This window comes from Taeniopygia guttata, chromosome 13, assembly GCF_048771995.1.
Source record: "Taeniopygia guttata chromosome 13, bTaeGut7.mat, whole genome shotgun sequence".
Lineage (NCBI taxonomy): Eukaryota > Metazoa > Chordata > Aves > Passeriformes > Estrildidae > Taeniopygia > Taeniopygia guttata.
The window spans coordinates 3,055,332-3,069,047 of NC_133038.1; the positions used below are offsets into that span (position 1 = coordinate 3,055,332).

Genomic DNA, 13,716 nt, shown 5'->3' on the forward strand with positions numbered 1-13,716 from the left:
GGATCCTGATGGCAGCAAAGGGATAAAGATGGTGTATCCCTGTCCCTGCCACCACAGTCCCATTTCACACCAGGGCAGGACACTCAGAGCCTGCTCCAGGTCTTTCTAAGCAACTGACGTGTTCCAGTCCAGCCCAGCTGTACAGTGTCTGACTGCTGCCAAGCAGCCACCCCAACAGGCAACAATAAAAAGAGAAGTCAATTAACCTAGGAGCCTGTTTTGGCCAAGCCTCTTGATGCAGGAGGAGATTAGTTTGTGGCTTTGATTAAGTCAAGATAGCAGCGCCCTAGGATTTTGAAACCTGGCTGTGAACCATTTTCTTTCTAGCTGAACCATTTCTGAACACTTGAGCCACATAAGGGCTTTGGCTAGCCAAGTCAGACTCCATGCAAACCATCTCTGGCTATAGACCAGCCAGAGCCTCCTCTGTGCAGCCCATCCACCCAGGATGCATCCCTGCCAGTGCAGGTGGGCTGCTTACCTCTGCTGCCTGGGATGTGGCCTCAGACCAAAAGGAGCTCACTGCCATCCCCACATGCACCAGCCCCTGGACAAGCCAGTGCTGCTGTTATGGCCTGTGCTGGCTTGAAAAGCAGTGCAGAAGGAGCCTTACATCACTTCAGCCATCAGGAAAGGGGCACTATCATACAGCACTTCTCAGAAACAGGATATACAAAAGCCTATCAGGAGATGAGGGGATTTTCTCTTTCTTATTTCCCAGCTGAACGCCTCAACGCTCATCTTGTTTTTACCAGGGAAGGCAAAAAGCAAGCAAAGGATTTCCGTGAGAACAAAGTCTGTTTCCTTTAGAAATAACAAGAGGAAATGCCCTGCCTAAACATGCAGCAGGACCAAACTGCAACCCCATTAATATCCAGGCAAGTTACTCACATGGGTCTGGATTTGGCTCCTAATATTTGAACTCCAGCAGCCATGAACGATTTTGTGAGAGCTGGCTTCTCTAGAAGATCTGCCTCCAAATCAAAACCCACTCATTTTTTTGAAACTATATCAAAATTATCAGCTTTAACTACTGAGACTGGCTGCTTTGCTTAATTTATGTCCAGAGCTTCATCTATGGGGTATGTGTCTAGAGATAGATATACATATATATACATATATATATCCAGCTGTGCTCTGCAGACTCCACACAAATTTCAAGTTTTACACAACATTGTCTGGGCAATTATTTCCATAGACCTGTGATGTCTCTAAACTAGAAACATCTTTCAGCCAAAAGTGCTCTGTATATATAAGATTAATTCATTAATGCTGGACTGCAGAGGCTGGGGTTAATTCCCTACTGTGACAGAGCTTACAGGTAGCCTTGGCCAAGAGTTAACCTGCATTGTTCCTGCTCTGCAAAACTGGGAAAGGAGCATTTCCCCTAGGCAGGGGATGTATTAGAGCTTATAAACAGCTTTGACAATTTGGTTAAATTGGAAGCCAAATAAAAGTACTGGCTGTAAGCCTCAGCTGCACATCCAGGGCCACAGGTGGGACTGCACATCTGCCCAAACAGGGAGACAGCTCCCAGGCACCTGCCCAGGGGAACCCGTGACCAGAGAAACAAATGGATTTTGTGCTTGCAAGGCAGGTAAAATCAGTTTTTAACAAGCTGCTCTGAACAGCACAAATAGTGGAGATAAAACTACATCAGCATAATGTGGCTTTTGAGTGCAAGGGTGGCAATCAAGCTTTATTACATCCCAGCTGCTCCCAGGCAGCACATGGGCTCAACAACAGTACTTCCACTTAAATGCTGCACCTGAGGTGAAACCGCCCAGACAGAGGAAGGTGTGACAGCATCTGGGAGTCAAAAACCATTGTCAGGAGCAGGAGACGGACAAAGAACACAGAGATGAGCGAGAAAAGAAGGGAACAACTGGCAACTTCCCTCCTGAGCTACCTTCTCCAACTTCAGACACACCAGCCCTCAGTTAAACAGTGAAATAAAGTGAACACGTGCATCAGGCACAACACAGTGCTCTGGTGCCACATCCACAAGTTTCTCCTCAGCTTTCTATTAGGCCAAGCCAATTTAAAAGACTTCCTATAGGTTTAAGGAAGGGCCCCCAGCCCAAAGGAGTCAGCCCTGCAATGGACCAGGGACCCCTGCAGCCCAGGGAGATGCACAGCAAGGAGCTTTGGCTCCAGGGAGGAACACAGCCCTAATTTATTGCTGAAAGATGCTGTGCCTCACCCTGGGCTTGCACCTACTACTGCTGCAGCTTTTGGACTGAAGAGGGGGAAGAAAGATGGACTGACTGACTCATTTATAAACCCTTTATCATCAAAAGTGCACTTGCCAGAGAACTCTCTTTCCTTGCTGTGAACTCCTAAGTGTGCAGGGAAAGCTGAGGTACAGAAATACTTCTGAAACAGAAATATTGCAGCTCCTAGCAATTCTTTTTTCCTCTTTTCTTGAGACATTTTTTATGACAATTACTATGGCTGCAAAGCTGACAGGTTCAACATCTACTTCCTCCAGAGAGCTGAGTTCAGATTTGTTCTCTGTGTATCAGCCATATCTCAAACTGTGGCAGTACACAAGGACACCACACATGTGGTCCGTGGCACATCATTCCTAACAACTTAATTGTGAAACCAGGTCAATCAGGACTTTTTCCAGGGAATCATTACAACCAGAATGATTATGACTTTCTTAATTGGGAGAGCACTTCTCAGGCTGCCTGCCAGTAATGAAGTGTCACAGGTAAGGCTGGTTGGGACACCCTAAGGAGGGACTGTATTCACTGTTAGAGCCAGAGGTCCAGGCATTTTCCCAGGACTGCCTAGGACAGGGAAGGGCCTGCTCCCAAATCTCTTCATTCAGCTCTGCTTAAGGACACTATGAAGAGCTTCACCATCACTGAGCCAGCAGGTTTGATATGAAAGTTGGAAAGCAGGCAGCAATGTAACCACTTCAGCTTCAAAATCGAGACATATTTGAAAAATCCAGGTAATTAATATGTTAAAAGCACCAGCTATCCCTCACATGTAGAGAGCAGCAGACCCTGTGCTTATGTTTATGTGTGTTTACGATTTCCATTGAGATCAGCCAGGAACCTGAGCATCTGTGAAGTTCCCCAAGACACTCACTTTAATTTTCCTTCCTTTTACAGAAACTGCATGACACAACTTCCTTCTAAATAAATGTATCAAGCTCCACCTTCAAATGAATGAGGTCTTTATATCATGCATATCAAAATTTACAACCAACCTTGATGTGGGATGCAACAGAGGAGGAACAACAGAAGGCAGCAGGTGTAGAAATCCCAGGATGGATTTTCCTGAAACTACAACACGATTGCAACAAAGATAGAAATTCTGTCTTTGCTCCATGCCTTCCAAACAAGTGGGAGGCTTAATCCCAAATACATGTTCACAGGTAAAACTTCTCTATCTTCCATCATCCCTGAGCCCTCCTACTGCTGCACATATATTGCCTTGGAAGTTCCAATAGATAAAGCACAGTTGCATTTGTTGGGATAATTCTCACCCATGTACCCCAGCAGGGTTAGAAGAGAGTATTCCCTCCACATGGGCTCAGGATGAGCTGAAAATCCCCTTTGCCTGCACATTTGGGACATAATCTTGAGCAGGAATTGGATGACCACCCCCAGGAACTCACTACATAGATGATGGCTGGAACTGACTCGTACAGGTTTGGCCCCTGGTACACATAACTATCCTTACATAAAAAAAACAAAACAAAAGGCCCTGTGTCATTTCATTGTACAATCAGCTACAGAAATATGTGCTTAGAAAAAGAGTCTCACTTCCTGAGCCCATAGAGGGCCTATAAAAGCAAAAAAAAAAAAAGCAAAAAAAAAAATCACAGGTTTCCTTTAGAAAAGAAACAACAAAAGAAGTTGTTAAAAGGCTTCTTTTTGTGAAGGGCTGGGTGCTGCTCAGCATTCAAACACACTTAGGAACATTCATTCTGCACTCCATGCTACCTTTGCTGTTCATCTTTTTCTCAGTTCTATCCTGCTCTGATCTTATTTTTCTCACTGCCAAGACAGTGTCTTTTCATTTATTCACAAGTTTTGATATCTTGGTTGCATCTGCTCCGTCAATACCATTGAGAAACCTTGTTTTCTTTTCATAATTTCTACAATGACATAACCTGGCACCTGTACCCAGAAATTGCTTCTTCCAGCTACTGAGATAGTCTGAAGAACTCCTTTCAAAAAGCACCCTTGCCCAGCTAGAGATCCAGAACATATGACAAGGAAACAGGAGAGCTCAGGAGATACCTGCTGGGAAAAGAGAAAGTCTCACTGTGCTCAAGCAGGGCTGCAAAAAAATATTCCTAAAACAGCACAGACAGGCACTACTGAGGTGTCCTTCCAGATGGAAGCATGGATGGATGGGTGGATGGATGACCCAAAGCTGTGCAGCAGGAGGATGTGGTGACACAAGGGACCAAAACTGCTCATTTCTTTCTATCACTGACACTGCTAATTCAGATTAGAGACTACAAGGAGCTTAATTTTTGTTGTTTTTAGCCCTCACTTCATGTGAAACTTTCCAATAAATCACAGAATATTCACTTCTGTAACCTTTTCTTCTTGTGGCTAAAGGTGAATATTAACCTGTTTATGGCATTTGGTTCAGAGTAAAACACCCAGGGACAGGATACAGATTTCTTTTTCTATTGGTTTCATAACACAATTAAATTCCATTAAACATTTTCAGCACAAACACTTTAAACATGTAATAAAATTTAAACTAGTCAGTTAATCTTGCAGTAGATCAGCTTCATTTCTTAGCTTCTATGAATTATTTTACCTCTAGCCTGAAGAGTTAATCACAGAGTGGATATTGAAATAAATGCTGCAGTACAAGGACCTACTTTACTAGACTGGGGAAAAACACTTAGTATTCAAAACTTTCTTTTTTTATCTTACTGTCTGAGAGATGAAAGCCAAAATGTAGCCAGGGATCTTCTTTAACTCCCTGTAATCCCTGGGCCACAGAAGGCAGGCTTTGGTTATGTTTTACTAAAATATATGGCTGTCTAGTTGCTCAGGAAAGGCAACACCTGGACTTTCACAGACTTTTTGGGCAGGATGGGGCTGTCTCTCCAGCCTGCTCACACCCTGGTGCAGCTGGAGCACCAAAACTCTCCCCTGGGAAAGCAGCGGGGTCACTGCCCGAGCCCCATCCACAGCAGGCTCAGCAGATGGGATCCCAAGCTCTGCACACCCCACATGCCAAGTGGGAGCTTCTGGAGCCCAGCAGCGTGGAAGGAAAGGACACCTTTCATAAATCACATGGATACAGCCTCCATACCTCCCACAGAAACAGGGACATTTACAGCCCAAGGTGTGTAGATGCCATTTCTCCTCCAGCAGTGGGAGATCCCAGAGGTGCAAGGAGCTCCCCCCCAGTCCCCCACTGAGTGATGTGGTGCCAGCTCCTGATGATCCCGCTGTGGGTCACACAGCAGAGCCAGGCCAAGGCACCCACAGTGGGGTTTGAGTCCCAGCTCCTTTGCCATGGGGCACCTCGAAGGTCTCCTCACTGATGGCTCCCAGCCTCACTGCAGGGCAACCAGGCTCTACACTCCTACCACTGTGACACTGCCAGGCTGAGAGCACATCAAACAGTCACTCTGGTAAAACCAGAGGGCAGAAGGGACAAGAAAAGACCCCCACAGATTTAGGTCACGAAGGATGGCGAAGGGCTGCACTGCAAAGCAGGACCAGCTCAGGGGTTTGGCCAAGCTCCTGGACAGGGCAGCAGGAACCTGCACTCTGCCTGAGGGCTCAGAGCAGAAGAGCTCACAGCAAGAACCTTGTTTCAAGCAGAACCAGTCTAATTTTGCTGTGTTAATTAGGTCAACAAAACTCTCCCCAGCATCACTGACACAGACTTGCTCCCCTGGCAATGTCCAAGTCAAAGCGAGGAAGACAACGGGCTCAAACTGCCACTTGCAAACAAAACCAGACCAGCTGAAAAACTGAAAAGCACGTCCACACACAAGCTCTCAGCATCCCTCCCAGACATCAGTGGCTAAGTGCAGAGCCTTTTTCTTACCACAAATACAAGCAGAGTCAAAGAAAGAGCTTTACCAGAAGCCACAGCCACGTGACACTACAAAACACTCTTCCTGAGCACCTTGCTTCATTTGAAGGCTGCCTTTCAATTACTCTTTCCACTTCTGAACAAATATTTATCTCTCAGAAATTCAAGACAGAGCAGACACACACAAAAAAGGAAGAATGTCCTCATTTGAACAATGTATTCCACTCAAAGCTCTGTGAAACAACTCAAACTACCCAGAAGAATTTAAAAACTAACAGCCACATTCCTCTGCCATGGCCTTAAAACATTTGACTCACTGCTTGTTTGAGTCTATTCTGACCTTCGACAGACTGACCCACAAGTCAGCACATCTTCTTGGAAGGCAGATGCCTGCTCTTGTTATAACAACTCCACACAAAAGCTAAATGCAACATGACTTAAGCATGGGGAAAGCACTAAAGTGCCTCAAGACTAAACAGAGGCTGGAAGGAGCTCTTTTCAAGCTCAGCCTTTTACCTTCTGCAGCCTGAGGAGATCCCTCACCCCCGAAGAACCTGTGCCTTTGAGTTCCAAGCCTTCCTCTTGGTTCTCCACAGGAGCTGCTGAAGCAGACCCACCTGCACATTCTCCTCCGTGACCTCGATCTCAGCGGTGTAGATGTAATCAATCAGCTTCCTCAGGGTCTGCCCATCCACATCTTTTATCTCAATCTTCTTGGCCTTACTTTCAGACATGTCTCCTGAAATTCATTTCAAAAGGACAGTTACAGTTTGCTCTGCAGGACCTTGCTCCCCACACATCCAGCACATTCTCCTGGTGTCTGACTACCAGACTGCCTGGCACTATCCCTCACCACTGAAGAACCACCAGTGAGATTCTCAGAAGCCTCCTAATGCCACCTAAAAAGCAACTCAAGACTGAGGACACTGGTGTAAAACAACATAAATCAATACATGCAAAAAACTCAATTTCTTGACAGAAAAGAACCTGCCATGGTTCACCTGCATTCAAACAAATATAAGAGCTAAAAATAAACCCCCAGTATGTCCCTCAATCATGTCTGAGAACAGGGATAGACTCAAAGAGACTGAGGTGTCTAACAAAGGCCTTTGAGAAATATATTTTTATATCTATTTATTAAAAATATATTTTAAATATATATATACACATATGGATAGAATGAATATGAACGAGTATGAATGAATATGTTGCAACAGCTACATTAGGGTATTTTTTTTGTATACCCTACATTAAAAGCAATGCAGTGTTTTTTAGAAAGAAGCTAAAACTTGCTCAGAAAAACAAGCACACAGGCCAGCAGTTACACCCAGCATGCAGCAAGCTTCTCTCCTAAATTACCCTGCTGTAAGCTATCCATCACTTACACCTTGTGCAAAGCATCCACACAGAAAGATGCAGTTCTCATCTCTCACCTTCCCAGCATCACACCTTTGGATCCAAACTGAATCCCTTCCCCAAACCCACAACTCAAAACCACCTGGAACTAGAGCAATAATTTCCTCCCTGAATACACAAGTAAAGCCCCATAGCTGTGTAAGAGCCTATTCATGACCCAGAGCTTTGTGCACACCTCCACACTCCCCGTGCCACAGGAGCACATCAGAGGAACAAAAACATGCAGTGGGGAGGTGAAAGGACTCCCCACGGCCCTTCCAACAGAGTGACCTCACCCAGGAGTTAATCACCAGGATCTCCACAGAAAAAAACAGAACAAACTCCCAAGTGGAAAGAAAATGATAGGTGGAAAAACAAAGCTAACCAAAGGAGAGCATGAAGAAATGTCAATTCTTAAACCTGGGCATGAATAATCACTACTCTCAGAAATCCGGTGACTCAGTACTGCTGTGGGATTAAATGGAAAAATATTTCCTGCAGCCTATAGAAGTAATTACAGCCTACACCTCCGTGCAGCATTCCACAGGACGTGGCCAGGCACAGTAAGTGCACAGCACAGAGTCAGATGCTAAAGAGGGCCCAAGCTTGAGCAAAACCTGGATCCTGCTAATTGAACTTTGCTGACTTTCCTTATGTGAATAACAATGTAAATAATAGGAGTGGGGTGAGACCATGAGTGTTAGAACAGTCAACAACGTCCCAAGAAGTGAAATAATTTGCTCCAAATTCAATTTTTAAAATTGAATAATAAAATGTTATTCAGAGAAGCTCATGAATACAAATGTACCACTACAAAGGAATAAATGACCTACATTTGGGAGGCCTTCAAAGCAGGTAGGACTTTTTAATTGACAAAATGTCATCTTCACACACTTCCTCAAAACCCCAAAGATCTCTGGAGATGAAAGGGTGCTTCTCAGGACAGCTGGGTCCCCTTCAGCCCTGTGGTGCTGGAGGTGCCTGTAAGGAGCACCCAGCGAATTCCCTGCATGGGGAGGGTCAGTGGGGTCCCCAGCCCTGCAGGACCCTCGGCATGGGGAGGGGCTCGGCCACACACACCCAGAGATGGATGCAGAAATAGCTTGGAGGGACCAATCTGATCACATCAGCTGTCGTGGTGGCATCCATGTGACACAAGCAACAAAAATAAAAGCTGTGTGGGCTTCCCCACCCACCAGCAAGCTGCCAGCCCTGCACGCTAGCAGCTTCCTCTGGCTCTGCTGCGGGACCAGCCCAGGCACCTCCGGAGGGAGACCCGTGTGCTGTGCCCACAGCAGGACAGGATCCCACAGGAGCCATCCTGCCCCTCCCTTGCCACAGGGGCAACAAGAGCCTGGAGACACCACAAGTGAACCAAGGCAGGGGTTGGTGCAGACCAGGAGCAGGCAACAGGGTGCCCCTTCCTCCAAGCACAGAGCGAGGGCAAGCCTCTGGAACAGCCTGGGGGCAGCTCAGTGCTGGATCATTGAGGGCATCTCATCTCACATCCCTCTTCAGAAGAAAAACCTACACCTTAAACCCTGCAAAACACAATTTATAGGGAGTCTTTCATAAGTTGGACTCCAACCCTAGCTGAAAGCTTAATTACAGAATAATTCAAACCACTAGCATGTCTCCCACGTGAGAAAGGGCTGCCTTGCACGTGGCACTGCACAGAGCCGTCCCTGCAGCGCTGCAGCCAGGCAGACACAAGGGATGAGGTGAGAGGGAGCAAAGGCAGGCAAAACAGGCAGGGTGGCTCTGGGCAGACCTCTGCAGAGGACAGACTTAGCAGACACAGCCGCTCATGGAGGCATTCCTTTCCTGCACCACACTCAACACCCAGCAGTGCCTTTTCTGCTCCCCTCTGCTCATCAGGGCAAGAAGAGAGCAGAGCTCTGTTTTGTCACAAGACAAACCACACTCCAAACTGCAGCAGCCCACAGTGCTGTGTTTACCCAGCACAGCAGCCTGCTCTGCTCCCACACGTTGCATTTCCCAGTGCAAAGCCACAGCTTTGGCTGTTTCCTAAGTCACAGATGTGCTGAGGGAGCATATGAGTGTGTTGGATAGCAAAACCACAGCCTCTCACACATGGGGTGAGTGCCTTGAAGTAGCACATAAGTCCTGCAAGGGAGGTTTCTGCTTCCTTCTTCAGCACTTCCAAAATTCCTAAGGTATCTGACAGGAGCAATCCTAGCAATGTCACTGGAGTATTTGTTACCCTTTCTGAAACGATTGTGTTTTCTTCTAAATGGACAGAAATTACTGTCCCAAATCATCCCCGCAGAATGCTGCCAACGATGACCAGCATCCAAAATGTTCTAGAAAGCCAGCATGGAAAGGGACACTCAGGAAGTGCTGGTCCCATCTCTCCTTCAGCAGTGGAAGATACAAATGGAAAATGTGCCTACCCATTTTCAGACTTTTCAGGAATACTTCAAAGAGGAATGGCTAACCAGAGGACATACATGGCTAAGGAAAGACCCCAAGGTCATCACAAGGTAATTCATGGCTCTAAAGTCAGGGCCAGCTGACAGATTCAGAGCCTGCAGAGCAAGCAGTGATGAAGGTGGATGAGCTGTGGGGCTCAGTGTGGCTCCCACTGCTCACAGCTCCACACTGATCACTCACTACTCACTGCTGGGGGACTCCTCCAGTGGGAATTCAGTGTGCACAAGCAGCTCCTGCAAATACCCCCACAGTGCAGCTGAACCTGAGCCCTTGGCTCTATCACTGCTGTGCAGTGCCAAAAAACCAAGTTACAACAACCAGCTCGTGCTGAAGGTGTGATTTTACACTTGCAGGGAGTGAACCCCCATGCAGCTGGAAGGAGATCACACACTCTGGCTCCATGAGATTCAGACCTTAGGAATTTGGAGATAGCTAGACTGAAAGCAAAGGGAGAGTTGGTCTTTGCCTGACCCTCTGCCCCCGGGGACTTGTCAGGGGGAGGGGACAGGCGGCTGAGGCTGTCACCCAGCCCGGGGAGCTCTGGAGCCAGCCACATGATGGGTTAGCTGATTACTGTTTAACCCACAGAGTGAGGGATTACACGGCCCAGAGAATTCCTGCATGGAAACATGAGCAGCCCTGCACCACCACCTTCCCACTCAGATGACCTCTAAGGATCAGAGGGTTTTTCCAAGGGTTTTTCTTTATTAAACTCTTCCTCAGGGACAAGCATCACAAGTTGTGCTCGAGGTGCCCTCATGCACAGCTGCTTCTGAGCAGCGCTTGCTCCTCTGCCTCACCACTGCGGACAGTCCCAGCTGCAGGTGCAGCACCCCAGGAAACACAAATGCCCCCCACCTTTGCTCACCACACTGATAAAGGGAGTGTCACATCTCGCCTCACAGTTTACACCTGAGGTTTTCTCCCCACCTCCATCACAGAAGGGGAAAAAAGCTTCACTAATGACAAGGTCTTTCCTGAGAAATGCTGCATTCTGCTTCCAGCAAAATGAATTAAATTAGGACTAATCTCAAGACTTTTAAAAGGAAGAAACAAGGCCCAGACCACAAGCAAATTAACATGAAACAGGGAAAAAAACCCTGAACCTCATTTATGTTGGAGCTCAGGGGCAGTAAAAACCTTTCCCTGGGGTGTACAATCATTTTCTTGTATTTGTCAGTTCCTATCCTGGAAATGAGGGCAAAGAAAGGGAAGGAAGCTCAGGAGTTTCTGACCACACTAATTTTACTAGAATGACTTTAATAAGCTGCTCACTCCCCTCCTTCATGACTGACCTATCTTTCTTGGGGGTTTTTTTGCTGATCTATCTAGGCACAGCCTTTGAAGGGCACCTGCTCCAGGGGTCAGGTGATCAGAGCAGGAATTTTGTCCTCTTCTTGCTTTCTGTCATTACCAAAACACACTGGACTGCAGCAACTCACCCTGTTAAAAAGCTGGGCTGCTAAAACACACTGGGATCAAGAGAACAACGGTGTTATTTCAGGCAGCAGAAAAAAGTGCCATGGGAGATTAAACATCTGTGGCTGCCAAATCAGTATCGGCAGGACTGAGCCTTGAAACTACAACTCCTGTGCCAGCAACTTCTTTGATGTGCACCATGAACATTTAGGGCACTGAACACGTGCTCGATGGTAATGTTTTCATGATCCAAGGTCTTGTTAGGGGGAAAAAAATAACTCATACAGCACTGAGCCAAATACACAGTAACCTCACAGTGCCCCACATGCTATCTACTCACCCCACAGGAATTAGTCAAGGATGACCAGCACCATCCATCAAGCACAGCAAACTGCAGAGCCACCTGTGCCCCTTCTGTCTCAAGGAAACCCTCTCCAGCCTGTGCTGCAGCTCCTGACAGAGACACAGCCCGAGGGCTGGGGACAGCAATGGCCCGTTCAGCCCAAACACTGGCTGGTGTGACAAGCAGTACCTGTAAACATGGCACAAAAATAAGGGCTGCAGGCTGCCAGCACCACCCGGTGAGCTTCCATCTCCACGCTTTCGGCCACAATCACCACATCACACAGGAGCCGCTTGCTGGGAAAACACCAGAAAAGACAAAGATCATTTCAGAATTCCCTGTCAGGCAAAAAGCTACATCACCACAGCCCAAAAAAGTGGAAGACCCACCATTACAGAAACAGCACCTGAGCTTCTGCCAAATCCCAGGGGAAGGTCCTCTAATCCTCAGTACCAGCTCCTATCACTGTTTGCCTACAAAGCAAAGCCTGAATCCTCCTGAGGCTGCAGCCCTGCCTGTGTTTCTGCTTTCCCCAGGGAAAAAAAACCTGGAAGCCAAACGAGGCATACATGCTGCTCAAAGAACAAAGGGTAAGCAGCTCCCTCACCTCTCAAACAAGCAGGGCTTGGAGGAGGCACAGAAGAGCGTAAGGATTTGGGCACTACCTGGGGCCAGGCTCTAGTAGATCTGTAAGACAAGAAATAGCCATGCAAGGAACACCAGCATCACTTTTGTATTTCCACAGGGAAAAGGTGGAGTGGAAAATGAAGTGATTTCTGTACTTCCTTCCATGCTAGCCACTGAAGAAAGTGGCCACCAAAATACGTCCTGGCACTGGTAGGTGCAGAAGCTGCCTGAGGCATCTGCCAGAGCAGAGGTATCAATCACTGGAGTTTATCCATGGGCCTGAGGACTTCATTTACCTCATGAAATAGTCTGGGATTAAAAGTCACTGGGATAAAGAATGGGGTTCCAGACAAAAACCCAAAAAAAAAAACTTCTAAGCTCCCCCACTGACTCACTGTAGAGCTTTGGAAAAGTCACTTCATTAACGAGTGACCTTTTCTACTCGCCCCACATACGTCCTTTGAGGATTCATTAGTTAATGTTTGCACAGAGCTTCGCAGACGCCGACAGCAAGAAGTGCTCAGCCTCCCAATAAGTTGGTTTAAGATGCTTAAGCATACAAATGCAAACTAAGGGTGTTCATTTCAAATGTCAAGCCCAAAAAAGGATCAGTGCCTGTAAATCTAGATGTTGCCTTCTCTTTGGAAATACTTATCTCCACACTGACCTTTGTCTTTAGGAAACTGCATTATCAAATAAACATACACAGAGCTTCTAATGGACCAGCTATGTGTCTTCTTCTCCATATATTGGAATATGTGAAAAAACAGCTGTGAAATGGAGGGTTATAGTTGGGAAACAGGAAGAAAGTAGGAACTGGCAGTCTGTACCCTACATTCATTCCAGTTTGGAAGGGGGGAAGGGCAATGAGGGAAACTCTTTAAGAGCCTCTTAATAGAAGCTTCCTCATTTCTTTTAGCTTATGTAGAAGGTGCTCTGTTCAATTCCACTTTGGGCTACAGTAATCTAAAGTACCACTCATAAAATTAATTTCATCTACATTTGCCAACTAAAAGCCTAAGTGGCACTTAGGACCATGGTTTAGTGGTGGCCTTGGCAGTGCTGGATTAAAGATTGGACTCAATGATCTTAGAGGTCTTTTCCAACCAAAACAATTCCATGATTATTATAGGTTATTAGTATAGGTTATTTCATAGTGTATATGTTAAAGGCTTGATTTTTCTAGACACTCTGAATGAGATTTCTGGATGCATATGAAGGGAGAAACTATTATTCAAGGCATCTATTAACACTGATTGCTGTCAGCTTAACAGATCCCAAGCTCAATGCACATTCAAGAGATGTGAAAACTGTATATTCCACAATAGCAACAGGAGCCAACAAAAAAAACCAAAAAAACACTACCCAGAAGATGAAAACATCATACAGGTGCTTAATGGCAGCTTTCATTCTTCTATATTTCATCTCTTCAGTATTGCCCA

The 13,716-nt window shown here is 46.4% G+C and overlaps 1 protein-coding gene across 5 annotated transcripts in view; it reads right to left on the reverse strand.

Annotated features, from left to right (window-relative positions):
- KLHL3 (kelch like family member 3) overlaps positions 1-13,716 on the reverse strand; it is a 51,833-nt gene that overhangs the window by 25,393 nt on the left and 12,724 nt on the right. For 3 of the 5 annotated variants that reach the window (XM_072935243.1, XM_072935244.1, XM_030284106.4), the window contains 2 exons: positions 11,837-11,943; positions 6,654-6,775 (listed from right to left, as the gene is read on the reverse strand). In XM_072935243.1, coding sequence (XP_072791344.1) covers positions 6,654-6,775; positions 11,837-11,943 — 229 coding nt within the window. Of the gene's footprint in view, positions 1-6,653; positions 6,776-11,836; positions 11,944-12,254; positions 12,335-13,716 lie in introns of all 5 variants that reach the window. The other 2 variants (XM_030284108.4, XM_030284109.4) reach the window with 2 other exon arrangements.